The 25,891-nt window shown below is 48.0% G+C and overlaps 1 protein-coding gene across 4 annotated transcripts in view; it reads left to right on the top strand.

Annotated features, from left to right (window-relative positions):
- The first annotated feature begins 820 nt into the window (after positions 1–820).
- The window catches only part of AFF1 (AF4/FMR2 family member 1), a 51,466-nt gene continuing 26,395 nt past the window's right edge, over positions 821–25,891 (top strand). Inside the window, exons 1-5 of one of the 4 annotated variants that reach the window (XM_015861533.2) lie at positions 821–885; positions 1,258–1,357; positions 2,885–2,947; positions 21,281–21,401; positions 21,837–22,745. In XM_015861533.2, coding sequence (XP_015717019.1) covers positions 2,910–2,947; positions 21,281–21,401; positions 21,837–22,745 — 1,068 coding nt within the window. In that variant the 5' untranslated portion in view covers positions 821–885; positions 1,258–1,357; positions 2,885–2,909. Of the gene's footprint in view, positions 886–1,257; positions 1,358–2,884; positions 2,948–5,471; positions 5,729–15,013; positions 15,138–21,280; positions 21,402–21,836; positions 22,746–25,891 lie in introns of those variants that run through there. The other 3 variants (XM_015861534.2, XM_015861530.2, XM_015861532.2) reach the window with 3 other exon arrangements.

Below are 25,891 nucleotides of genomic sequence, written 5' to 3'. Positions count from 1 at the left end.
GCCCCAGTGAGGCTTCAGAAAGCAGGCCATGCTGTCCTTTGGTGGGACCAGGCCTCTCACTGCAGTCACAGCTCTCTGCTGCACAACCAGGTGCCTGTTGGGAATGTCTGGACCCACTGCTGTCCTGCCCTTCCCTGCTTCTTCAGAAGCTGGCTTCATGGGGCCTGGGGTGTTTCCAGTAGGACAAAAAGAGATGTTGGAGCCCAAGCCTAACATTCATATGCAGATCAGCGTAAAGCACTGTCCTCTTTCCATGTCAAGTGTATTACACAGTCTGTGCCTAATGAAGTTTGCCTTTGTGGGTGTGACAGAACTTCATTAAATGGATTCCTTTGCCAGTGCCCACCTACAGAATGAATTCCTACTGGGTTGGGAGAGCCTTGCTTACTGGTGTCTGGCTTAACTCTTTTTTGTTTGTCACCTGATTCTGAAGACACCAGCAAGAGAAGAGTGAATAAGCCTTCTAACCTTAGCTTCAGTTTGGCTCTGACGTTTTCCAGATGCATAAAAGGAAAACGGACCTCTAGGTTTGGTTAGAGGCTGAGAGAGTTGATGAGAACCTGGTGGGCTGCCTCAGCCTCTTCTCATCTAGAATGCCCGGGTTAGGGCAAGGAGAACAGGAAAAATATCTTTAAGAGGCAATGAAAAGGTCCAGAAGAGAGTTTTATTAGGTTCCTGAAGTTCCTCAAGTCTCTCAATGGAAAAGGTAACGTGAAGATGAACTGCTCCGTGGTCAGCTCCAGGATGAGCTGTGTGCAGCATTGGAGCGGGTCAGGCAGTGCATTTTGGGTAAGGTATCTAAGGATGAAGCGTTGCCCCGGCAGCGCCTTCGTTGATGTTCTGTTCCCAGCATCCCAGCGCCCAACCTGAAGGCTCAACCTGAAGGTACCTGTGGCTTTGCGCTTTCATTCCCACCACCCTCCCGTTCACACTTGAAAGTTAAGGCTTTGAAAAACAAGTGCCAGGCTCAGCCTTCTTCTCTTTGGGCCTGCATTTCTGACACACGTGGCAAAACCCATCCCCAGAGCAGGTCAGCATCACAAGTCCACCATTCCCTTGAGTGCTGCTTTCCTAGGTGGCTGGGAGATGGCCACAGCCTTCCCTGTGCCACGCTGTCCCCTGGTTCTCGTTCACAGTATCACAGACAGTATCTCTGACCTCAATCTCTGTGCATACAGTACAGAGGATATGGGACACTCGCCCCGGTGACTCCTGGCAGTTCTTAAGCACTCACTGTTTTCTCTTATTTCATTTTAGGATCGAAAATTGCTGCTACAGCTTGAACTACTGACTTCTGAGTGAGCTTGATGCCACAGACAGTTCTCTGCCTGCTGTCACCATACCACGCAACTTGTGGGTAAGGCCATTTTTACTGTCATTTGTGTGGAATACAGGAATATTTCAGTGGTCTTCGTTGTTGCCTTCCTCACTGTAGGGCCTCGTGGTGGTGTTTTGCTGCTTTATTTTCTGAAAGCTGTCCCTGAGCTGTTTAATCCAACCAGAGGGCCCCCAGGAAGCCATATGGTCTGTCAGCATGTGTGTGGTGTATGTGTGAGCTCTGAGGGAGTTCTCTCCGTAGGCTGGTGGAAGTTGGGTGTTGAAAAGACCTCTTTGCTCATGGTTCTGGTTAGCTGCTGATTGGTAGAAGGTGCTCTGTTGGAGATGACCTCACATCGGGTTGCGTTTGGTTAAGAAGCTGGGATTTCACATTAATCATCTGTGGCATGGCTCAGCAGCCCACAGGGCAGGCAGCAGATGAGCTGCCCCTCCTGACTGCCTCCTCCTGCAGCATCAGCACCGGGCAGGCTGCTTGCATTTATTTTGTCTTCCACCAGGGTTCGTTGATAGTACATTGCAGATGCCCAGACAAACAGTGCTAACCTTTCCTTTTCTCACTGAAGAGTTATAGTCTATTCGAAGTAGAGAATCATATAATAACTCAGGTTGGAAAAGACCTTAAAGAGTGAAGAAATAAAGGGTTTTTTGCCCTTTAAGCAAAATGCACTGATAATGATATGGTTGTTTTTGGAACAAGAAAAGCCATCCTAATTAGATTACCCATCTAGTTTGATTGACATCAAAGAGGAGAGCTGTAGGTGTTTCCGTTCATTGCAGAGGAGCTGGATCAGATGGCCTTTAAAGGTCTCTTCCAACACAAACAGCTCTGTGATTCTATAGCTCTACAATTTCAGGTCTGCCGTTACAGTGGCATAAAGGGCAGTCTCTTGCAATAACTACTGCAACATCCTTCCCCTTCTGTTTCCTCCTTGCTTCCTTTGGTGAGGTGGCCTGGGACAGTGCCTATAGTACTGCTGAGTCACCATCCATGGAGGTGTTCAAGAGCCATGGGGATGTGGTACCAAGGAACATGGTGGTACTAAGGAACATAGTAGGCAGTATTGGAGGTAGGTGGACTGTTGGTCTAGATTATCCTTGAGGCCTTTTCCAACCTCGGTGACTTTCTATGAAAGATTTAGGCTGCTAGGGAGAATCAAGGGATTCACACAGTTCCGAATATAACTGCGAGGGGAGGATGAGGACTGTGTCTCCAAATGGGTTTGGAGAATTAATTTAAAACAGATTTTGGATGCAACACAAATCCAAACTGAAAAGCTGAGCACAGAGAAAGAAAATACGCATTCAGATTTCATTTTCTGGTCAGCATGACAAATGTTTTGGACATCACTATGTTGTCATGACTTACTACTTTGGAACCTGAAGACACATCGCATTTGCTTCTTTAACTCTCCCATTTCCCCTCTCTGTCCTGGATGTTCCTGGGTTGGTCTTTGACTGTTCAAGCAAAGCTTGGGTGGCATCCTCTGGGTACAGTGTGCTATTGTTTTGCAAGGAGATGTTCAATATCTGTTTTTCTCTCTTTCAGATGAGCTGACTGCAGAAAGACAGCTATGGCATCTCCAGGCAAAGAGAGCATCCCACATGATAGGTAGGAATTCATTTGCTCTTCTCCTGTCTATGGAGTTGTCTTCATAACTATGAAGAATCGGTTAAAGAAATCCACTTTCTGGAACTCTGCAATATAATGCATAACAGCCGGGTCAAAAGCAAACCAAAATCCCAGGCATTTAGTTTCTTGGTGTCCTACATACCTCTCTGCCTCATCTGGGGATTGAATATTGCTGCAAAATGAATCTGACAGCTGTAGTGAATCTGAAGGGTACATTGTGTTCTGTACATAGATTGTTATCTTGATTCAATTGGAATATAAATCAGGAGATTTAACACCCTTGCACAGTGTGGTTTCTGACAGTTTCAGTGCCAAAGCCAACAAGGACTATAAACCTCTCTCTGACTTTAACTGTTTGTGAAAGTTCTTACTGGTGATGGAACATTTGAAGACATTAACAGTGATAAGTCAGCAGTGCCTGGGGAGATAATGGAAATTCCTCCTGACGGCTGCCAAAATCTCCTCGGGTACAGTCTGCAGTGTGGTCTGCTTTGTGGGAGAAGGTGGTTTCTTTTTTCAAGTCTATTTCCTTTCATTTAAATCCTGAAGCACAAAGGGCTGCTTTCCCCTTGCTTCTCAGAAATGGTTCATTTTTAACATCTATACCATTTTTCTTCTTCTTTTCCTTTCTCTTTTTTTCCCCCTAACTAGCTGCATTCATCTTGGTTTTCTGTTCTTAAAGCCCAAACTACCTTTTGGTTACGTTCCTCCCCTCCTACTTTTTTCAGTGCCGTGCTGCTTTTCCTTTCCCCTGCCACTTCTGTAGCCATGCAAGCTGGGTGAGACCTGGTGCTGAGTGCTTTGCATGCTTTGCCCAGCAAGGGTGTGCTGCTGGCAGCCGGATGGAGATCTGGAAGTGCTAAGTTTAAGGAGGTGCTATAAAGCAAAGCCTGTGGAGAGGTGTTTGGTCCAGACTCCTGCCATTGCCCACAGCGTGCAGCTTGATTTGCCTCGTTAAACTGGTTTTTGTCTATGCTTGTGTGTTTGAGTTTCTGGGTTTTACTTGCTTTCCAGCTGTACATTGGAGGCAGTTTAGGGGAAAGGTTAATCTATCATCTGGACGTGTGAAGCCTGTGAAATGCTGTGCTGTGTGGTGTTGTACCCTGTGCTTTACAGCAGCAACGTGTGTGTTTGTTGCACAGCTGTTTCCACAGCTGGGGCTGGGGGAAGACAGGAGTATATCGAGCCCTTGCAAGGTTTGTTTACACTTTGGAATTACCAGAGCACAAGCCATTCCTTAGGGATGAACCCTTCTGCAGGCATCAGCCTCTGCTTTTCTATGGAGGTGATGAGAAGGAGCAGGGCAAGAGGACACTGCCTTCTAGGGGTGCTAAAGGGCTGCACTGTTAGGGGTTGTCCTGCAAGTCTGCGTCAGCCTTTGCCTTCTGACCTGGTGCAGAAGTGCTCTCTGTAAATAAAAAGGCTTTGCTGCTTCGCACGCCTGGAATCACAGCCTGGAATCACAACGCACGTGTGACCCTTCTCACCTTCCAATGTGGAGGACTCATCAGTGGCAGTGGTGGTGGAGAGATGGATTTCTTGTCAACAGACCTGGCAGGACGTGCTTTAATTAAAAGAGAGCAGTGCCTCTCGAAGGCTGAAAGTAAGGGTGTGTGTCTGCTTAAAAAAACACAGTGCGGTACAATATAATGAGACGTTTGGAAAAGGTTGGTAAGGGCATGAAGCTGACCTATTTCTGGGGATAAACAAGCACTTGTTGTGTCGTACAGCAAATGTAATACTTCAGGAAAGCTCACATGGCCAATGTCTAATTATTTTAATACGGTGTGGTATCCTTTATCCTTTATGCCTCCACCATGCCTGCTGCCCATGTCCCTCAGTGCCACATCCACACGGTTCCTGAACACCCCCAGGGATGGTGACTGCACCAACTCCCAGGGCAGCCTGTGCCAATGGAGCACCACTCTTGCTGAGAAGAAATTGTTCCTAACATCCACCCTGAACCCTTTGCCTGTGATATTTACATCAGGGATGCACTCCTCAGTGTGACAGGTTGTGTTTTATTGACCTGTTTTGTTTGCATTTTACCTCACGGAGACTGCTTCCTTCGTTTGGAGCACACTTTTCAGAGGCGAGGGCTGGAAAAGGGGAAACTTAATCCCCGGTGGGTGAATAAAACCAATGTGGGGGAAGGCTGCGTCCCGCTGATGCTGAGCACAGCAGCACAGGGGGCACTTTGGGAAGTCTGAGAGGAATAATGTGTTGGTGCTGTTGGCTATAGGAGACAAGGAAGAAGACACAATTTTCACACTTTGCTCCAACAAAATACAGGTCTCAGCCTGGCGAAGCGCGGCCAAGCGCCTTTCGGTCGCTCGTATTTCTGTTCTTTAAACCACCTCCCCCCGCTCAGCCCTTCGGCCCGCCCCACGCCTCCTCCACGGGCTGCGGGCCGTACCACAGCGCCCGGAGAAGGGGGGGGTACAAGGGGGAGCGGCGGGGGGCTGCGGGCACGGAGCGGCAGCCACGTCCGTCGGCGGGCGCACGGCGAGGGGCCTCGGGCAGCCCCGCGGCCGCACCGCCCCTTCGGGCCGCGGGTGGCCGCCGCTCCCTCGGTGGGGTCGGGGAATGCGGCGGGCCGGAGGAGGGCCCGGATGAGCGTAACCCAACCCGGGCCGGGCAGCTCAGGGCAGAGCGAGCGATGAGGCGCTGCGGGGCGTAGCGCGGCCGTGGGGCTGCGGGAGGGCCCCATGGAGGCGGCGGGGCCGGCGGCGTGAGCTTCGCCATGGCCGCGCAGTCCAGGTACGGCTGTGAGGGGATCCGGGGGGCACAGCTCGGAGAGAGTCACCGGCTTCGGGGGGCGGAGGGGGGTCACCCGGTTAAGTGGGGGGGGCAGGGGGGGTCACCCGGCTCTGTTGGGGTCGTTCCGGGATTCCCCGAGGAGGGGATGCCCTCCGGCTCTCGGGGCATTGAGGTGACCGAACTACAGCTGCGAGTGTATGGCTTCCTAAAGGGCTGAACTCTCTCTCCGTGCGACAGACACCAAGGCTTAGTTTTACGGCGCTTTTTCTTCTTGTTCCCGTGTTCCCTTACTCGCTAACTAACCTCTGCCTGCTTGAAGATCGGCACTAAAGTCAGATTGTTGCCTGTTTTAAGAGAGAGTGGGAGCGAGGGTGAGCAGCGGTGTGCCCCGATGGAGCTGGGTTAGCCACCGGGTGCATAGAAGCCTTTATTCAACACCAAAGCCGCGTACGCTCAGTAACTGCAGTCATACTACATAGGCAAGAGAGGCCAAGCACCCGCAGAACCGATTTGTTACAGGCGTGTCAGGGGGTTCTCTCTGTTAGGTGTGAGCCTTTTGGTTTTGCATCTCTTTTGTCAAAGAAAACCACCCAACCAACCCCGCAGTCGGTTTGTGCAAGCTCAGTAAGTCACCGGTGCTATGGTGTGATACAGAACACCGCAGCGTTTTGGGTATGGCTCGGCGTGAGGCCTTTTGGGCAGCCCTCCATCTGCTTGGGTTTGCTATTTCTCGCTTGCTGTGCATTTCAATAGGCACGGCCAGGAGAAGGGAGGTCAACCTGGGGAGGATGCGGGTTTGGCAGCGAGAAAATCCAGCGTCCTCCTTTCGTTTTCAGTGCTCATATGGCATTTGGATTCATTGTTTTGGAGGCGGCAGATTAAGGGGAACAAGGAGGTGAAACACACCTGTTGCTGCTCAGCAGTGCTTCAGAAATTGCAGTGGTGGTGACTGAGAAACTGGTGTGCTGGTAGATGCCATAACTGTATTTTCTTTTAATACTATATATTAAAATTGATTGTGTGGTGAGTTGGGTGTTTTAGCTGCTTGAGATGAATCAGCTTTTCCCACCAGCTGCTGTAATCACCTTACATCTAGAAGCAGTCAATGGAGGGGCTATCCCTCAGCCTGTGCTGTTCAGTGCACAGTGTGGGCTGCTTTGTGTTTCACTTGCTGGCTGGGCTGTAGGCTTGCAGCTGCAGCTCTGTGCGTTCCCTTCTGGAACATGCAGATGATCTGATGCTCGTAGCATCCCCGAGCAGCATGGACCATGCTGGGCTGTTGTGCTGTGTTCAGGGCTGCACGAGCAGAACAGATAAGTTCATTTCTCCAGAGCTGGGGACAACATGAAGCACCCCAACAGCCACATCTCAGCTCCTTGAGAGTCAGGGAATAGTGCTGGGCCCTCAGTAAAAAAAAGAAGGGAATGCTGTGTCCAGACACCATGTAGCTCCATCTGCATTTAAACCAGTCAGTGCAGCAAAACAGTTTCTTCTGGAGGGAGTGGTGCTGAGGCTTTTCCCTGAGGAAGATGCAGCTTGGTTTTTGCTCTGTGTCGTTTCGCAGCTTTCTGGGCCAGATCTCCAGGCACATTTCATAATATGTTTGTTCTGCGGGTCCTGCCGATACAGGCAGATGCCAGTATTGGTGATACTGCGTTCCAGGCAGCTGATGCAGGTGAAGAAGGGCTGAAACATTGTCTTGTGTTACCTCACCTGTCAGCCCAAAGATGAAACATCCTCGGTCCCGTGGTGGCTTTGCCAACGCGCTGCTCCTCCTGAGGGCTGCTGCAAACACAGCTTGGCATGGTCTTGGGGTTGTTCTGCTGCCTGGTGAATGAGGGTGGGGATCAGGGAGTTATTTCTACAGTATTGTGTGCTGCAGTTGAGGCTGCTCGATGGAGTTGGTTGTGGCCATGGTGAGAACATGAAGACACACGTAGTGCTGGCTGGACTGGCTGGGGCAGGTGTCCTCCCAGGTGCAGCACCTTGCTGGAGCAAAACACTTGATGGGGTGCAGCTGAGCACAGGTTTTCCACAGCTGTGCATTCACACAGCTTGGGGATGAGACCCCCATTGGGGGAGGTCTAGTTCTTGCTCAGTTCTAGTTCTCAGTGCCTCACTGGTTTGGGTACTGTCAAGATGAGATACCTCAGCAAGTTCCAGTAGGTGAACTTCATTAAGCCGTTTCACACTTCACATGAGCGTGTTTGTCTTCTGGGTTGGTCTGGGGATGGGTACATTTAGTGTTTGGAACTGTCATTTGTAGTTGTATTGTGGTTTATTGTAACAGCGACATGAAGTTGTGCTACTGTTGTTTCTTCAGCCTTACCCATCAGGTTAAAGGAAAACTGTCCCTGCTTTAACATATAGAGAGAGGTTGATAAGGAAAATGGTTAACTGTAGAATCATAGATTGGTTTGGGTTGTTCCCCTAGGTTGGAGGGGCCTTTAACGAGGCCCATCACCTCCAGGGATGAGGCATCCACAGCCTCTCTGAGCAGCTTATGCCAGTGCCTCACCACCCTGTGAGAAAAGCTTTCATCCTAACATCTAACCTAAATCTCCTCTCTTTTAGTTTAAAGCCATTCCCCCTTGTCCTGTCACTATCAGACCATGTAAAAAGTCGGTCCCCCTCCTGCTTGTTAGCTCCCTTCTGAGTACTGTAAAGCCACGACAGGGTCTCCCTGGAGCCTTCTCCAAGCTAAACAAGCCCAGCTCCCTCAACCTTTCCTTATAAGATTGGTGCTCCAGCCCACTGATGACCTTTGTAGCCTTTCTCTGGACCTTCTGCAACATCTCCACATCCTTGCAGTGCTGGGGGCCCCAGGCCGGGATGCAGTATTACAGCTGAGTCCTCACAGGAGCAGAGTAGAGGGGATCAGTCACCTCCCTCTCCCTGCTGGCAACTCCTCTGTTGATAAGGCCCAGGATACTGTTGACTGCAAGTGCGCGCTGCTCATTCACGTCCAGCTTTTTGTCTGTCAGAACCCCCAGGTTCTTCCCTGCAGCGCTGCTCTCAAGGAGTTCTTCTCCCAGGCTATACTTGCACCTGAAATTGCCTTGATCCAAGTGCAACACCTTTTACTTGGCCTTATTGAACCTCCTTAAGTTCTCACACACCTGCTTTTCAAGCCAGTCCAGGTCCCTTTGGATAGCGTCCCTCCCATCTATTCTATCAACTGCACCACTCAGCTTGGTGTCATCAGCCAACTTGCTGAGGGTGCACTGGATCCCATCATCTATGTCATTGATAAAGATGTTGAAGAGCACCAGTCCCAAGATGGACCCCTGGAGGACACCACTCATGACCGGCCTCCACCTGGGCATAGAGCCATTGACTACAACCTTCTGGCTGCAACCATCCAGCCAATTCCTTATCCACCTAATAATCCACCCTTCAAATCTCTCCAATTTAGAGATAAGGATGTGGTGGGGGACCATGTCAAAGGCCTTGCACAAGTCCAGGTAGACAACATCAGTTGCCATTGGTTAATGTTTAACCTCTTTGGCAACAGCAAAACTCATTCTCAGAACTAGGGAAAAAAAAAAAGAAAAAAAAAAAAAAAAAAAGCCTGCCTTGTTTTTGTGCTTGTTGCAAAAATTAAAACAAAGGAAAAGAAAAAATTCCTCACCAAAACCTAAACAGGAAGAGAGCAGATGCCTCTATCCGAAAAAGCAAAATGGGAAGCAATAGGCTGGTGTTATATTCATACATATTTTTTGCTCTGGATGCAGCAGGCTGCAGCTCTTTCCCCAGGATCCTGTTTCCTAGCAGGCAGTGTTGCGTGCAGGGATCCTGCTGGCAGGCGGGAATGGTGTGATGCAGCTCTCCCCATCCCTGTGCCCTCGGCAGCACACGCTGTTCTAGAAAGCGTTGTTCCCGCATTGCCAGTAAGCCCGTGGCCGTGCTGTCCCAGCTGGCGGTCGGGAACATGTTTCTTCATGCCTGAACCAGAGCCACGTGTGATGGGCAGGGAGCGGGCCCGCGGGGTGAAGGGCAGCGTGGAGAGTCATCCATCTCAACGCCCTGGTCTCTGTAGATGAGGAAACAGAAGTGCCTGGTGTGTAAATCCCTGGGTGTGCAGTCATAGAAAGCAGCTTTTTGCCTTGCCTCGCCTGGCCTGACATGAGGAATGCTCTCACTTCTCCGTTCCTGCTGGGCGTCCTTTGGCAGATGTACTGCGTGCAGCCTCTGTTCCTTGTTGGGAAACATCACCTTGCGCTGTCAGCAGCGTGTGAGTGCATTGATGGCTCTTGGTTGTGAGACCTGATGGGGCCATTTCCAGTTCCAACAGCACGTGAAGTCTATAAGAGACTAATGAAATTCCATTGAACTGCCCAGATTCTGGAGGGAAAGAAAAACAGGCAGGAAGGGGCCAGCTGAAATTCTTCCCTGTTGGGAAAAAGCAGAGTTTGTGAGTTGGGTGGTGCAGTGTAATTAAGTACTGGCAAGTAAGAAAGCTGAAATAAAGCTAATGATGCTATAGGAAGATGTGCCATCTAGTTGTAACATGCTTTTCGTAGGCTGCTTATGAAAACAGTCTGTTCAATGGGGAAAACAAAAGCTTTACTTTCTAGCCTTTACAGAATGCAAGAGTTCGTATTGAGCAATGCTGTAGCCTAATAAGGAACTGCTGATAACAACCGCTGAAGGAAGAGTTACCTGATAGATGAATTCATCTGATAAAACAAGCATCTCCAAGCACAGAGATGTCCTTAAGGATGGATTGTGAATAGTCCTATGCAGGCTGTGCAAAAGGAAACCATGCTAGGAACCTGGGTTTTGCAGTTTGGGAACATCATGTGTGCAGAGCAGCACAGCCTGATTGGAAGGAAGAATTTAACTGAGGAAAAGGGAAGAGTTTTTCCCTCTGAGTTGCCCTTAGACTTTGTGTCAGGTTTTTGGAGGACCAGCACAGACAGCCCAGAACTTCCTCTTCATGATTTGTCAATAAGTGAAAACGGTTTGTCATTGCTACAGCTCCTGCTGGTTGCAACCAAACCCACCTAAGGGTGGTTTTGGCGCAAGTAGCGATAGATTAATATCTGTTTCCATGTGCTGCTTTGTTAAACCAAGCCTATCCTGTAATGCTTGTAAAGCCGGACACAATCTGGATTGATTCTTATGGCTAAAGAGCATTCAGGCCTCTTGTGGACTGAATCTTATATCGTTTTGGGGGTCAAATGCTGTTGCTTTGGTGCTCACCCTAAGTCTGTTGCTAGTTTTTTCCCAATTGGTGGTGAGGGGATTTAGTCATGGGGCAGATGGAGAGGTAGACAACTTCTGAGCAGGGCAGATGTCAGGAAAATTATATCTCTATGGCCCTTTTCCTTTGCATGTAGATTAAATATCAAGGTAATGGTTTCCCTTTGAAGAGATGCTATGCTCCACTTTCTTTCTGATCAAGGAAACTTACAGATGGAAGGTGTGTTTACTGGAGTAGTGCAATGTTAAAGACCGTTTATGTGCAGCAGTCTGTGTACGCTCATTTCCAGCCAGTGTGTCCTCTCCATGTGCTGTAAGGCAATGGACTGTTTGCAATACCAAGAGGAGAAATTTGGATCAAAACCTATTCTTTTCATTTCCTTGTAGCTCTTGCCAGAGGTAAGCGGTTTTGGGGCAGGAGGTTTGGGAGGCTTTGACACTGGGCATAATACTGGGCAGAGGGTGAGGAGGAATCTGGCAGTGTGCACAGAAGGATTTAAAAGCCACAAAGATGGAGCTGGGGCTCACTGAAGGGCACCTGCTGGGAGAGCCTAAGGGCAGCTACTTCCCAGTGCAGAGGCAATGCATGGGCCTCGCTGGGGTGAGAGGGACCCAAGGGGCAGCAATGCTGCTTTGCCCTACAGCAGCTTGGTGCAGTTTTCCAGCCTCAGTTGCAAGATGGCATGAAACCACTTTAGTTTATTGTCTGGGCTGATGTGGCTTCCTTCCTTCTGGGAAGGAGGGCAGTGAGCCGGGCAAGAAACCCTCCTGTCCTGCACATGGGTGTCTCCAGTGGCTCCCCAGTTTGGTGAGCCTGACTCGGATCCTCTCCACAGTGTTACCTGTCCCTTGCTGAGCTACTCCCCACACTCCTGTGGTTGCATCGCCATCACCCTCAGTTGTCTTAAAGGAAACATGAAACCAAGTAGAAACACAAAACCTCACGGAGCAATCTCTTAATTGCGGCGCTGCCAGTGGCTGTCTGCCCTATGAACACTGCGCTTGCAGGGTGTCAGCGAGGAGAGAGGGGAGTATGAAATGAAATACACTAGGTGGGAAATTGCTGCCAACCTGAGCACCAAGCTAAGCGTGGCAAATGAACGGACAGTCTCGGTGCTTTTGGAGGTAGAAATCACCTCATTTGGTGCAGTCAGTGTGTGAGACACTTATATTGTACCAGGATAAACGCACATAGAGTGATTAATGAATAGTGGCAAGATACCCATGCGTGGGCTGACCTGAGGCAACCCAGAAAAAGTATTAATCAACACATTTCCCAGTTGCTGGCAGCTAACTCCTGGTATGCAGCACTTTGCCATTTCAGCTGGAAAATGCATTGTCCCTTGGCTTCACTGTACAAATCATGCCTTGCGCTGCTATATGGGCTGCGAAAACCAGCGCACGGGTTTTCAGCTGTGGAAGGGCTGTGTTTAAAGGCACACTGACCTTAGAATGCCTTGGTGTTGCTGTAAAACAGACTGAGTATCGACCTGGCAGCACGTTTGGTTATACAGCTGTGCGCTCTCCAGAGCAGAGCGGGCTTATCAGTCACTATGTGCTCAGGGCAGCAGGTAAATATTTTGGAAGCAGCCTTGCTGGTTCCCACCGGTGCTCCCCTTTCCCAGTTTCCCTGTGCAAGCACGCATGGCTCCTACAGCAAACGCTGTGCACACCAGTAGGGCTGAGCTCTGGTTCCAATCTGGCTTCCAGTGCCAAGGGAAACATGCCATTTACAACCAGCGGTTTGCACGATAGAAGGAAAATGGTCTTTTTTTAATCGAGGGACTTCAAGTTGTGCAACAAATCTGTTCAGAATTGAAGGGAGAGAAGTATTTGTAGCCTTTTTGTAGTTGCTAATAGTGCTACTAGGCATGCTTCGGTACCTGCCTAATGCAGCCTGTCATGGGTTATTGCTGTGCGTGGCTTGAATGCCGTCCAAACCTTGGGAGTGACAATGAGCTGCTTTGTTACTCAGACAGCAGAGCACGGTCCAAGTGCAGTGTGAAACTCCAGCACGGAGAAGTGCCCAGATAGGCAGTGTGCGTGCCTCGGTGCAATCAAACGCGGGCTGCAGACCATGGGAAAGTGAGCAGATGTTTCTGTGCGGAGATGGAAAACTTTGGACATAGTTGGGGAATCATTAGAACCTGGCAGAGGCTGCGGGAAAGAGTTTTTAAATGGGCTTTTGAGCGTATAAGCGGACTGCTTCTGCAAACACTGCTAATCTCCTTCTGTTCCTGCTTAGTCCTTGCAGTGCAGATAAGACTTGTTCAACCTGTTGCGTGGTACCTGCTGTTATGTAAGTGGAAAGCTCAGAAGAGCAGGGAAATCTTTTCCTTTGCTGCACAATTTGTCTGCCGCTGGTTGCAGTGAAAGCATGCAATAGTTTTGGCCTTCAGTAACCCCTGTTTTTTTTCTAGTTCATAGAATTGTAGAATGGCCTGGGTTGAAAAGGCCCACAATGCTCATCCAGTTTCAACCCCCTGTTATATGCAGAGTCACCAACCACCAGACCAGGCTGCCCAGAGCCACATCCAGCCTGGCCTTGAATGCCTCCAGGGATGGGGCATCCACAACCTCCTTGGGCAACCTGTTCCAGTGTGCCACCAACCTCTGGGTGAAAAACCTCATCCTAATATCTGGATGTGGCTCTGGGCAGCCTGCACTGGTGGTTGGTGACCCTGCACATAGCAGGGGGTTGAAACTAGATGAGCATTGTGGTCCTTTCCCAGGCCAATCTATGATTCTTTGGTGCTGAAGAGAACAACACTAGAATATTTTAATAGCATTTAAGCAGGCAGTTCTATAAAATTGGTGGGCAAAAAAAAGCACATCTGCTTGAATAATCTTAGCATAGCCTTAAAGACAGAAATTCACTGTATTCAACTCCTTGCACCTTGCAGTGTGCTAGAAGAACTGATGTAGAACCAAGGAGTGTAAGATGTAAATCCTTGGTTTTGCCTTGCAAAGTGGTTTCAGGTGGATAATGAAACATTTTCTGATATGTAATAGCTGATAGCATCTGGATTTTTTTTCCCTGTAACCTAATTTTTCTTCAGATCTTTTTTTCTACTAGTGATTTCAATGGGGCTCCGGGGAAACAGTGAGTTCTCCTAACAGTTGGGCTTTCCTTTACTGATTACTTTGGTGTGAGGTCAGGCTTAAAATGTTTGGCACTTTGGCCTGAGGAGGAAGTAGTTCTAAGCAACTGTGACTTTGTTTCTTACAGTCACTTAAGACAAAAATGTGTGTGAAACAAAATCTTGTAATCATGTGAACAAAGGAATGAAGTAGGTCTGGGAAGTTGTTATTTAAAAGGGAAAAGAATGATCCCTATCCTCCTTGATCCCTACTGTTTAGCTCTTTCTCAACCAGTGCTGCTTTGCTGCAGCTTTTCCCATGTGATCTCAGGGCTCCAAGATTTACTTGTGCAAGGCACACTTCTGTAGCCTGTTGCAGGGAAACACAAACCTGATTTTGCTGTTTTGTTCCCCTTTTGGTAGCTTGCTGCTGCAGATACACAGTTCTCTTGCTGCCCAGAAGTGTGTTACCAATGAATTGATTGGCCTGAGCCACAACAAAAGCTACTCAGAGCAATATTTCAGTGCGAATTTGGCATGGAGATAATAGCACAGAGGATTTATGTTAGCTGCCCTGGCACATTCAGGCCGTGGGTAGCTCATTGAAGTGGCGTAGTTGGAAGGCCAGTTATTTGTTTGGAAGGCCATATGCTGTGACCGCAGCCCTTCTGCAACCTGAGGTACCTGCAGTACCCCTGGTTAGTTAAGCACATGCTTTCGCTAGTGAGATTTAATCCTGGGCTGCTTCCTTTTAAACCTACTTTGCACTGGGGCTGTGTGGTAATATTTAGACAAGGAGGAGCCGGGTTGGCTCCCATCAGCCCTGGAGAGTGCCTGTGGATATCTTCAAAGCATGCTTTCCCATTGTCTTCCTCCTTATCTAGGGAAATCACGATGGAGTAAGTGTGTGGCGCTGGCTGCGCATTTCAGAACTGTTTGTGTTTTCTTATGCACTATTTGGTAGACGTCTGGACTCGGAGCTGCAAATGTTTGATCAGAAGTGGCCCTTGCTGATCAGCGTATTAAATGCAAACAGGCTGCGTTTTCAGCTTAAAAATCTTGCTCTTGGTGGAAAAACGGGATCCTCGCGTGTTGGTTGTGGTGTGTTGCTCTACTGCAAAAAGGTATTGCTTTGTTTTGTGTTTGTTAAGTGGGATCAATAAGCACGCGTTAGCCCAGGGTGCTCCTTTCTGAAAAGCTCATGAGCCTGTGCAGTGTCTAACACAAGGGCTCGGAAGCAGTGGGGCGATGTGGGGCTGCAGGAGGGAAGATCCTTGTCTCTGGAGTGACTAGAGGCATGGGCTCCTCTGGCCTGCTTGCATTATCCTCTCCTTCCCTCACCTACCCAGGAAGGCAGAAGCGCCCGCGGGGCTGGAAGGCGGTCGGACTGCATGCTTGGCTTGGGGAAGTCCTGAGCCTGGTGAGTTAGGCTGCTCTATGAGACAGAACACTGTCTCTAAGAGACAAAGTGGGCAGGATTTATCATCGCTGCTACCCGATGATTTACATTTTTCACATTTCCTCCTTTGCCTGCGCATCCAGATCAAACGCAGCCTTAAATCTATCATAGTTCCGAGGCCTGGCTGCTGTCCTTGTAATTACTCTTCACACATGCACGCCTTCCTAGAAGCCCTCCTGGTGTATTTGCATTTAGATGGAGAGTGACAGCTTTGGTGTTCCCTGCATAACTTCTAGTTAACGCCTTTCCTGGCTGCATTCTGTTAAGCTCAGCACACTGGAGGCAGCAGCTTGGTTAAGTGTCTTACCAAAGACAGCTAATATATAAACACTTGTGGATGTGCGGATGGGCCACGAGGTCTCCATCTTTTGCTCAGCGTCCAATATTGGCAGTGTCGATGGTGCTGATGTAGAAAATAATTGACTAACCGTGCCATCTGCTGCACTGCTGCCATGTGATTTATCATTGGTTTCTGCTCAAACTGTGTATGCGCTGTGAAACGGTGTTTGATGATGTGAAAAGGAGCTTAACAATATCCAGCAAGTCGCAACGTGATGGCATTACTGTAAAGGAAAGGAAGGAGAGGTTGGGATGAGGCACGTTGTGTGCTGTTCTATGTGAATGCAAGGGCTGTCTTTGATCTGCACGTCTCCACCTCGTGGGGCAAGCTGCCTGGGCCATGCGTGGCAGCGTTTCTTTCCAAGTTAAACAAGAACGTGTCCCTCGCTCTTGGGAAATGTTGATCAGCAGCTTCTCATCACAGAAGAGAGGCTGCCTTAATGACCAAATGACTTGAATAAATTAATGTTTTCCTGCAGTTGTACTAAAAGGAAATGTTCCCTCTTAATGTTTAGGAGGAAGAGGTTCTGCGTGTTCAGAGGGAAGCAAGCGTCGTTTGTGTTTGCTTTTAACCTTTCCCCACCCCCTTCCCTGCTGCTGGAGTCATTCCTTTTGGGGCCAGTAGCAGATCTGATTACCATTTAAGCAAATACACATCTTTATTTTCATTTTGTTTTCATACAGAGAGCACCCAGGACAGGAGGAGAAGCAGCTCTCTGTCCACTGCAGGCTGTTTTCTGAGGACAGGGCCGTGTAGTCACACGCCAGCATTTGAACTTGCATTAAAGACAGTGATGGCTCTGAGGACAGTTTGGGAGCACGCTGGCATCCTTGTGGCTTGTGTTACAGACCACGATTCTGCTGTTGGACAGAGGCCCCTGTGCCCTGCTGTACGGGGCAGCACCCAGCATGCTTGCTTGCTGTGGAGCCCTGACTCCAAAGGCAAATCAACCCACCAACTGTTGGAAAGCAAGGCTGGGGTTGGAGGAGGTTTCTTGACAGGCACACAGAGCTGCAGAGGTGATGGATGGCTGTCAGCTGGGAGTCAGCACTGGGACATGGAGCAGTCAGGGGAGACACTATGCTCAGAGCCCTGACTTGCAAGCCCTCATGCCTACCTACTAGCCCTGCAACAGTGGCACATCCCTCTGCTTTCAGAGTGAGGGAGCAAGCATCATGGTAAATCACGGCATCCCTCCCTCCTGCATCCCTCCTCCTCTCTTCTTCACAGCTTTGTAAAAGGAATTTATTGCTGGGAAGCAAGCTTGGGGTCAAGGAGGGTTCAGGGAAAGAAAAGGTCTTAAGGGGGCTCACTGCTGCTGCAGCAGGCAGCACAAAACGTGTGCTGCACACAGTGTTGGGATGCAGATAGGAAAGAGTTATGTTTGGTAAATACTACGGCTGCAAGAGATGCGAGTTACAAGTGTGTTGGGTTTTTGGTTTTCCTTTTGTTTGAATGTAATCAGGAACTCTGAGGAAAACAGTGTGATAGCTCTGAATATGGATGCTTGCCAGCCCAGAAATAGAAGGATATCCATAATCCACTGGGGACGCAGCACAGGGCTTGAGTAGAAAACATTTTGCAAGGTCATGTTATGTGGCTTGGTTGTTTTGCTTTTTTTGTAATTGTTGCTGTTAAACTGCTTGTGAGCGTTCTGCTTCTGCTCTAAGCCAAGAACTTGTGAGATACTTATGACAGAGCATGATGGAAAGGACAGACTGTTCCATCTTCCTAGGAGGACAAACAGAACAAGCCCTCAGGGCTTTACCTGGTGTTTTCTGTATCTCACACTGATGTTCCTCTACATCCTTTCCCATCAGTTTCTGCTCCCATATGTGTGTGTAGACACATTCTATTTTATCTTAATAGATGTAGTGTTATTGCTGAGAGAGCTTGTGGTAAAGAGGATGAAATACACCCGCGGTACAAGAAGTGATGTGCTGATAATGCTTTCATTTGCAATTAGTGCTCAGGAACTCAAACTCAAAACAGTTGAGTTGTTCATGTTTCTTGCTTTTGTTTGTCTTTTTTTGTTGTTGTTGGCAAAGCACTGAAGCTCAGCCTTATGCAGCATCCAAGTGGAGGATGCTTTGCTTGTGTGTACCCAGGGTCAGTTCTATTTTGCATAGCTGAATAATGCCTGCCCATTGCATTGACATGAAGTCCCTTGAAGCCGATAAGAATATTTTTGCGTTTTTCAGTGGGTTTGGCTCACCCTCCTACTCTGCAATTTGGAACAGAATTTGGTCAGAATTTCCACTTGTTTGCTCTGCAGCGGAGCCCAGCTGTGAAGTGATTCAGAATCTCAGCGATCTGCCAGCCAGGGAAATAGGCAAGCACTGGTGCCGGTGTTCAGGGATTATCACCCTTTTCACTCTTGATTTGCTGTTGATAGTGGTGTGAACTTTTGTTCTTTGGATCTCAGGTTTTCAAGTACTGCTGCAGGTACCTCATGGAACAATAGAACAGATGGTAAAGAGATGTTTTGTGCTCTAGTAGTGACTTGAGAGGCTTGTAAAGGTAACTGAGATTGTTGTGGTTTTGGGCCTGTTGGAAGGAGAGGAATTACTCTTCTAGTCAGGAAAACACTCCTCAAGAGGCATTCCTTTGTCGTTGTGGTTCTTCTGTCTTCCTGCCCAGCCAAAAGAGGTGAGCAATCTCTCACCTGGGGAGGTAAAGCAAGATGCAGCATCTGCTGCTGCTTTTATCTCTGTATTGTTTAGATGCATATTTCAAACAGCTCTTTCTCAGCACAGAGCTGTGCCAGCTCAATGACCCATCGGCAGGAGGCCTGGATCTGTGGTGCAGTGAAGTGTATCAGCAAAGTGTGCTTGGCGAAAGCTAGTGCAGTAGCTGTGTATCCTCTAGCCCAGCCAATGCTGTCAGAAGTTCAGTAAGTACTGAGTCAAAACAAAACCAAGCATGCGTATGATGGAGTGTTCACTGTTGTGGACCAAGACAGAAATAGCCACAGGGCAACCTGAGTCAAAGTGCCTATCAGGAGATATGAAGAGGAGGAAGGAGCTTAGCTCTGTGTGATGCTGTCTCATTGCAAAAAGCAGATATCCTTTATGTTTGCTAATTTCCTCTATGTGCTACCCGCACAATGATGATAACGATGGCTGAGAGTTGCTGTAAGAAAGCTTGGCTGGGAGAACGGCGGGTGCTGAGGGAGGTGGTGAAGAAACCTATTTTAGAAAACCCATTGCAGCCTGAGATGGGATTATGTCCAATAGGTGTTTCTGCAGCTTTCCCTGCGAGGTTGTGTGTATGATGAAAGAAAACTGTGTGGCACTTGGCCAGAATGAGCGAATGTGCATTGTGTACAAATGCTTCCAGGTCTGATTGTGGCAGCAAATCTCTGCTTGGATCACCGGGAGAAGGAGTTCATTGTAATTGTATTTCTTGCCACTGGTGTGGCTGGGATGGGGAGGGACTCGGGGAACTGCAGGAAGCCGGCTCTGTGTGCGTGTTCCTGTTGGATCTTTGTCATGGAGCTGAGCACTGTTGGTAGCCAGTGCATGGTGCTGGCTTCCACAGGAAAAAAGTTAGGGCAGTGAAGGTGCTGGTGAGTCCGAAGAGAGCTTTTTGTGCAGGAGAGCTGTGCAACCTGCAGGGGAAGCCAGCAAATGCGGGGTGAGTTGTCCAACCTCCCCATTGCATTGCATTGCCTTCTGCAACTACATGGGAAGTGAGCTGGGGGGATAGAGGAGCTGCTTCAGTCCTGCTCATCTAACAAATGTGATCTGTAATTGGTGTCCATATCCCAAAATGTGTCTGTAGTCTCATGATGTGTATGGGGAGGGTTTTAAAGATCCACAGACAATGTCTTAGATGTTAGATCATCTCCTGGGGCCTTTCCATGCTTGCTCTGACGGGAATTTCTGTAAGTTTATATGAAGAATATTTACAGAATCCTTTTCTAGTTCCTGGAATGTTTGGAAGGTGATGTTTCATTCAGTAAAAATGTTTCCAGATAACTCACGCAGGAACGTTTAGAAAATAGCGTCAGCACAAAATGCATTCATCTAAGAAATCACTTGTACACAATTTGAAGTAGTGGATGTAGCCGCAGTTTCTTCTATCTCCCCTTATTAATCTTCCTAATTTATTGTCTTCTGCAGTCGTGTTGCACATCTGCCAGAACTCACAAGGAAACTGTGCAGCAAACTCATGATATGTGGGACGTTTTTTACTTGCTAGATGCCATCACATGCACAGAGGATGTATTTGTCTTGCATATTGTTTTTAGCAGATGGGTTGTGTGTTTATTGAACCAGTGATGTGCGATTCCTTTCTGTTTTTCAACTTGCATTGTTTTCAGAAGTGAGGTACATTGTGCTTACTGGAAGCTTCTGGTTTTGCTGCGTTTGGAAACAATCCAGCACTAGCAAAGTGGGAAACTATTTGAAATGTGCATAGTTTAACCCCTGAATACGTTTATCTGTCTCAGTAGAATAAAGTACCTCCTTGCTGCAGTTCCATTTATGGAAATTTCCCACTTTGCAGCATCATTTCCAGAGCTCTCTTGGAGTCAGGAAAACCACACTGCGGCAGTCAGACCTATCCTCTGGGGACAGCTGAATTTTGGGTAGTTGACAGTGTGTGATGGCTGAGGAGGCATCTCCATGGGGAAGATGTGATGATTCCCTGCCAGACTGGGATAAATCAGAAGTCATAAACTAAGAACAACTCAAGAGCTGCCTGCATGCAGGAGGCAGCATGATGGTGAAGGAGAGAAATGCCTGTGTCTACCTACTTTGCCAATGTGATTTTTCTTCCCATGTGTCCATAAGTGCTAGAGCATAGATCCCCTTATTTTGCAGTGGTGCCTCACAGCGGAGCTTCAGCTTGCAATGTCTGGTTTTCCATGAAGTCTTGCTGCTGCGTGTGAGACAGCTGTATTGCTGTTTTGATGTAAGGCTGGTGAAGTGAGGAGGATGTCTGTGGTTCAGGAAGAATGGAGTGCTCCTGTGTTGGGCTTTCCAGATTCCTGAGACCCTCTTTTTAAACATGGTTATTTGATGGGATTAAATGCAACTACACCGTTGCCTAAGTAAGCAGTGAGTACCCAAGTGGGGGGTTTCAAGCCAGTTTCTAAAGTTGTTAAAGTTCAAACTCTGAAATAGTTTTTCTCCCAAGTGAAGAGCTGAAGTATTGAGTAGTTTCTTGGATTGCTATTCACTATTAAATGGATGATTATTTTCCTTCTTCCTGCCTTTCTTGATAAATGGTGTTGGCAGTAGAAATCTGTGAGATGGTTGCATGCTGTATGTTGTATGTTACATTGTGTTGCAGCACTGCAGATACTAGGCATGACCGTTTTATTGCCTGTGGCCAACCTGTGCATTTCAAGATGCTGTGCTGGATGTAATTGTCTGAAAACAAAGGGTTCCACGCAAAGCAGACACCCGCTGATAACACTGCTGTAAAACACTGACCACTCTTTCATTCTCTCTTTTCTAAAGCTTGTACAATGAGGACAGAAACTTGCTGCGTATTCAGGAGAGACAGAGGCGGAATCAGGAGGCTCTGCAGGAGAAAGACAGGTTCCCTGAGAACACCCCACTCTTTCCTGAGCCGTACAAGGTAGTGACGGGGGGGCTGCATGGTGGTCTCATCTGCTTAAATGGGGATAATAGTATGTGCATTTAAAATTCCATGGGTGGTAACATGCAGTGTGGACTTCAGGTTGGGCAGGTTCTGCTGGGGGTCTCCTGAAGTTGGTAGGAGAGTCTCAGAGTAGAAGGGAGTTGGTAGGAGAAATCTCACAAGTGGATGGGCTATGCATCTATTTGCAGGCTGTGTTGATAACAAGTGAGCCTTCAGCATCTTCTCCAGTGAGTAATACTGATAAGAGCAGCCCGATCTGCTTTTCAGAGACTGCCTGCAGAAACAAGATGACCTTGATAACTTGTGGTGATAAGAAAAAGATGTCAGGGGTTGCCTCTTCTTAAGCTGGCTCTATGAGATTGTTTTTTTTTCTGTGCTTTTCAGATTTCCCATTCTGTTCTTCTGTTTCAGACTACTAAAGAGGATGAGTTGTCAAGCCGTATTCAGAATATGCTGGGCAATTACGATGACTTGCAGGATCTTATTATTAATGACAGATGCCATCAGAATCTCATAGGGATACCGGAGATTGATGTTCCTCAGATCCCACAAAGAAAGCCCAGTCGCCCATCCTTCCCTGAAAAGACCAGCTGTACGTTATCATCTTCATTCCACCATGCAACCCGCTATCCATACATGGGACCTCCAGTCATTGCTCCTCCCCATCCAGGCCACTACGCCCCCCACCAAAAGGCACAACCAGGAACAGGACCAGCTCCAGGCTGGCATGCCAAGAGTCACAGCTCGTCCAGCAGCTGGAGCCAAGGTCAGGAACACAAGCGTGGCAGGCCGGACAGTCATGCCGGTTCTCACCACAACAGAACTGACAGGCATCCTGCTGGTGGAGGTCGTGCTCCTGAACCTCAGGCCACTCTTTTGGAGCTTTCTCCATTGCTACCATCTTTGTCTTCTCCAGTGGCACCCCTGTCACCTCTACATTCCATCCAGCACACTAATTCCAAGTCACAGAAGAGTAGCAAAGCTCATGGCCCAGCCTACGCTCAATCACCTCAGGACCGAGCGGTGGGTTCACGAGAGAATAAAAGTCAGGACAACTCAGCTGTCGTCTTGGCTGGCACCACTCAGCCTTCCTCTCAACCCTTTCCTCCACCTTTGCCGTCAAAAACCAGTGCAATGCAGCAGAAACCAACTGCCTATGTCAGACCAATGGATGGCCAAGAGCAGGCTCCTGTGGAGTCACCGGATCTCAAGCCTCTGCTGGAGGAATACCATGGTGAACCATATGAAAACATCTCAGATTTGAAGGCAAACACCAAGGCCAAGTTAACCAAATTGAACATCTCGTCTGAGCCCACTGAGGTGAGTGCAATTGTCAGAGGGCTTTGTTGCAGGAAGGGTTCATCTGTGGGAAAGCGGGGCATTGAAGAACAGAGGCTGCCAGCGCACTGATGGCTGTGCATGTTACCATGTCTGGAAGGTGCATTTTGAGGTAGAATTCTGCTTGGTTTTCTCGTGGATGGAACAAGGAAGAGAGATGCTTCCTTTGCTTGTATGTCAAGTTTTATAAAACAACATTGTTGTGTGTATTTTGGGGAGCATTACTGTGCTCATGCTTAGGCTTATCTGTGTCCTGTGGCACGTGGATCTCCCAGTGCTGATTTCTGAGGTATTTGTTGAGAAGACCTATGGAGACATGTTTAGAATTGCATTTTGACTCTCTAATAAAAAGGAATAGGGTGGATGCCATCTGCTTTTCCTGGTAGAGTGTTGGGAGATGTTTTGATGGGCTGCAATTAGCTGTAGGCAGTTTCATGTGGAAAAACAGGAAGCTGGTAATGTAACATTGTCAAGAAGTTGTGAAAATAGTTTTGTGCTGAGAGAATTTGTTTCACTGTTGATTTGGCATAGCGTGTCATAACTCACAATGGGAAGAGCAGTGTGTTCTGAAGTTTGTTGTTTGCTCCTCCAGATGTTTTACTCCTAGGGGTAGTAAAGCAACATGGAGTCTTATCTTCTTCGTTACCCATTCCTCATCACCCAGAAGTACTTTTAAAGCCTGTTTTTGTATGTGTGTTTATTTTTTTCTTTAGAGAAAAAAAAAATGCTTATTTGTAAGAAATGAGACTTCTTTATTCTCTCTTAGCTCCATTTCTACATCCATTTTTTACATCCGCATGATCTTTGTGTTACCTTGTGTATGTATCCGCATTAAGCTGAGCTAAGACAGGACAACAGTGGCGATGATGCTGTCTGCTGAGTGACCTTCTTTCCATTCACTTTCCATTAAGCACATACCTCTGGAGCTCAGTGTGTGTCAGTAATCCTGCACCATAATGAGGCAGAAGTGCTATTGGTGTGTGGCCTAGGAAGAACACCATAGAAAGGGAATTGAAACTAATACAGGAAATGATTCTGTGCTAGACAAAACCCTAATTCCAGTTTGATTTACATGGTTGGGTACCTGGATAAGCTCTGTGCTGGATGTGTGGCATGAGATGGGTGTCGGGGCTGAGTGGGTGGGCTGTTTGCTCTTAGAAAACAGCTTCTTCCCTGTGATGTCCCTTGACATGGTTTGGGAAAACCATGTCTTCTAGCACGTTTTGTGGTTAATTGAATTTCAAAGGCATCTATCACCTGCAGCTGTGGATTCATTATGGGCAGCTCCTGCTCCTGGCAGCACTGAGGAGTTAAGCATTCCTGTCTGAACAGACGAGCAGATCCACTGCAGGGCGAGTGAATCCACAGCAGATAACAGCAGTGACTCACTTTGCATTCACATACAGAAACTCAACAGTGTTTCTCCTCTTGTCTGAATAAAAAACCTCACATTCAGACTTTATTCCCTTCCTGTGACTTCTGTTTACAAACATGGTGGTGTCCTAAAGGAAACAGGCTTGATGGCAGGGCCAGGAATCAGCGAAGCTGCTTTGATAGACAGCGTTGATAAATCCTGAAGCATTCTTAAGGGCACAGAGTCTAAACAAATGTGCAGCACTTGGTGCTTGGGGAAGATTAAACTTCCTTTTTCCTGAGTTTTATTAATGTTGGTAGGTAGCTCCTTTTGTCCCGTGTAACGAGACATTGCTGGGATGACTCTTTCACCTACAAAGTGGGAAGTAAGTTGAGAAGCAGCTCATATGACAAATGAGATTGATTTCTCTCCCCCTTTTTTGGTTCGTTTGCTTCTGTTTGTTTGTTGTTTTGCACCATAAAGTTTAGTGTTTCCCCACTACCCACTTCATGGTCGGAGATGTTGGATGGGATTTCAGAAGGGTTTCCTTGCTTCACAAGCATTGCATGAATTTGTCTTTTTGTAGCGGGTCAAATGTGAACGACTGTTGTTATTCCTGGATTCTCAACTCAAGGCCCTGGGAGCAAGGAATGCTCTTGTTAACAGTAAAATGCATACCCTGCAGTTGTGGTTGTGATTAACATCTCCAAACCTCCATCTGAGCAATGTGGACTAACGCACACAGTTTACAGAGGGTGAATGAATACATTCAGATGCAGCTCTGACAGGGTGGGATCGAAATAAAATGAAGTCTGTCCTGAAAGGGCGGTGTTATTAGTGTGATCTAGGGCACAAGGCAATACCCTGGGAAAGCAGTAAGGTTGATAAGCTGCTCAGTAAAGCTCCAGCTGGCCTTTAGAAAGCGGAGAAGTGTATATGTGACAGAAAGATAACAGGAAGACAACTTCACTTTCCACATTTCTCCCAGGCACTTGGCCAGGATCCCTTAACCACAGGGCAGCAGTGCTGTGTGGACTGGGACACGTGCTCAGCCTCTCCCAGTTAAAGCACATTGTCTGATAGAAGTGTTAGCACTTGCTGGGAACCTGGGGTTACAAAGTGTGTCTTGAGCAATATGGCTCCTGCAGCTTCCCTGTTTGTAACCCTTGCATTGGCACGACTCAAAAGGGGATTAGAACTCTGATATTATGGGCTGTGTGCCCATATCCTACCTCTGAAGGATTATTTTTGGCTCCTACGGATGAGTCCCAGCTTCTTCTTGAAAGGATTAACCATTGCTGTCATTGCTTGAGCATTTGCACACAGCAGCTGCTTTGATTGCGACTTTAGGAAAGCAGCAATTCAGCAAAGGGAGCTGATTGCATAGAACTATCTATTAAAAAATTAGCATGGGAATGGAAATAGCCATGGCTAACTGCGGCTGAGTGCTGCAGCTGTATTAGTTGCTGTGTTTTGCCAGGCAACTCGTTAGGGTGGAAGGCCTGCGAGGGGAAATGAGCTGCCGACTGCTGGGGCATAGGGACTGCAGTGGTGGCTGCATAGCAGCATCTCAGAGAGGGAATTGCTGTGGGGAAAAGCAACAGGAGCAAGTACAGCTTGGGTTCCTTGCATGCAGGTGTGTGGCTTATAACGAGAGGCATTCTGTGCTGCTTGTGTGAGCCGTCACTGCTCCATGTTGTAAGCAGCAGTGTGAAACAGGGTGATCTGAGAAGGCTGAGAGCTTGTGACAGCGAGGTCTTCCAGCAGGCTGGCT

The sequence above is a fragment of the Coturnix japonica genome, chromosome 4, assembly GCF_001577835.2.
Source record: "Coturnix japonica isolate 7356 chromosome 4, Coturnix japonica 2.1, whole genome shotgun sequence".
Lineage (NCBI taxonomy): Eukaryota > Metazoa > Chordata > Aves > Galliformes > Phasianidae > Coturnix > Coturnix japonica.
The sequence above is the reverse complement of the archived record's forward strand: the minus strand, read 5'-3'. Positions and strand labels throughout refer to the sequence as shown.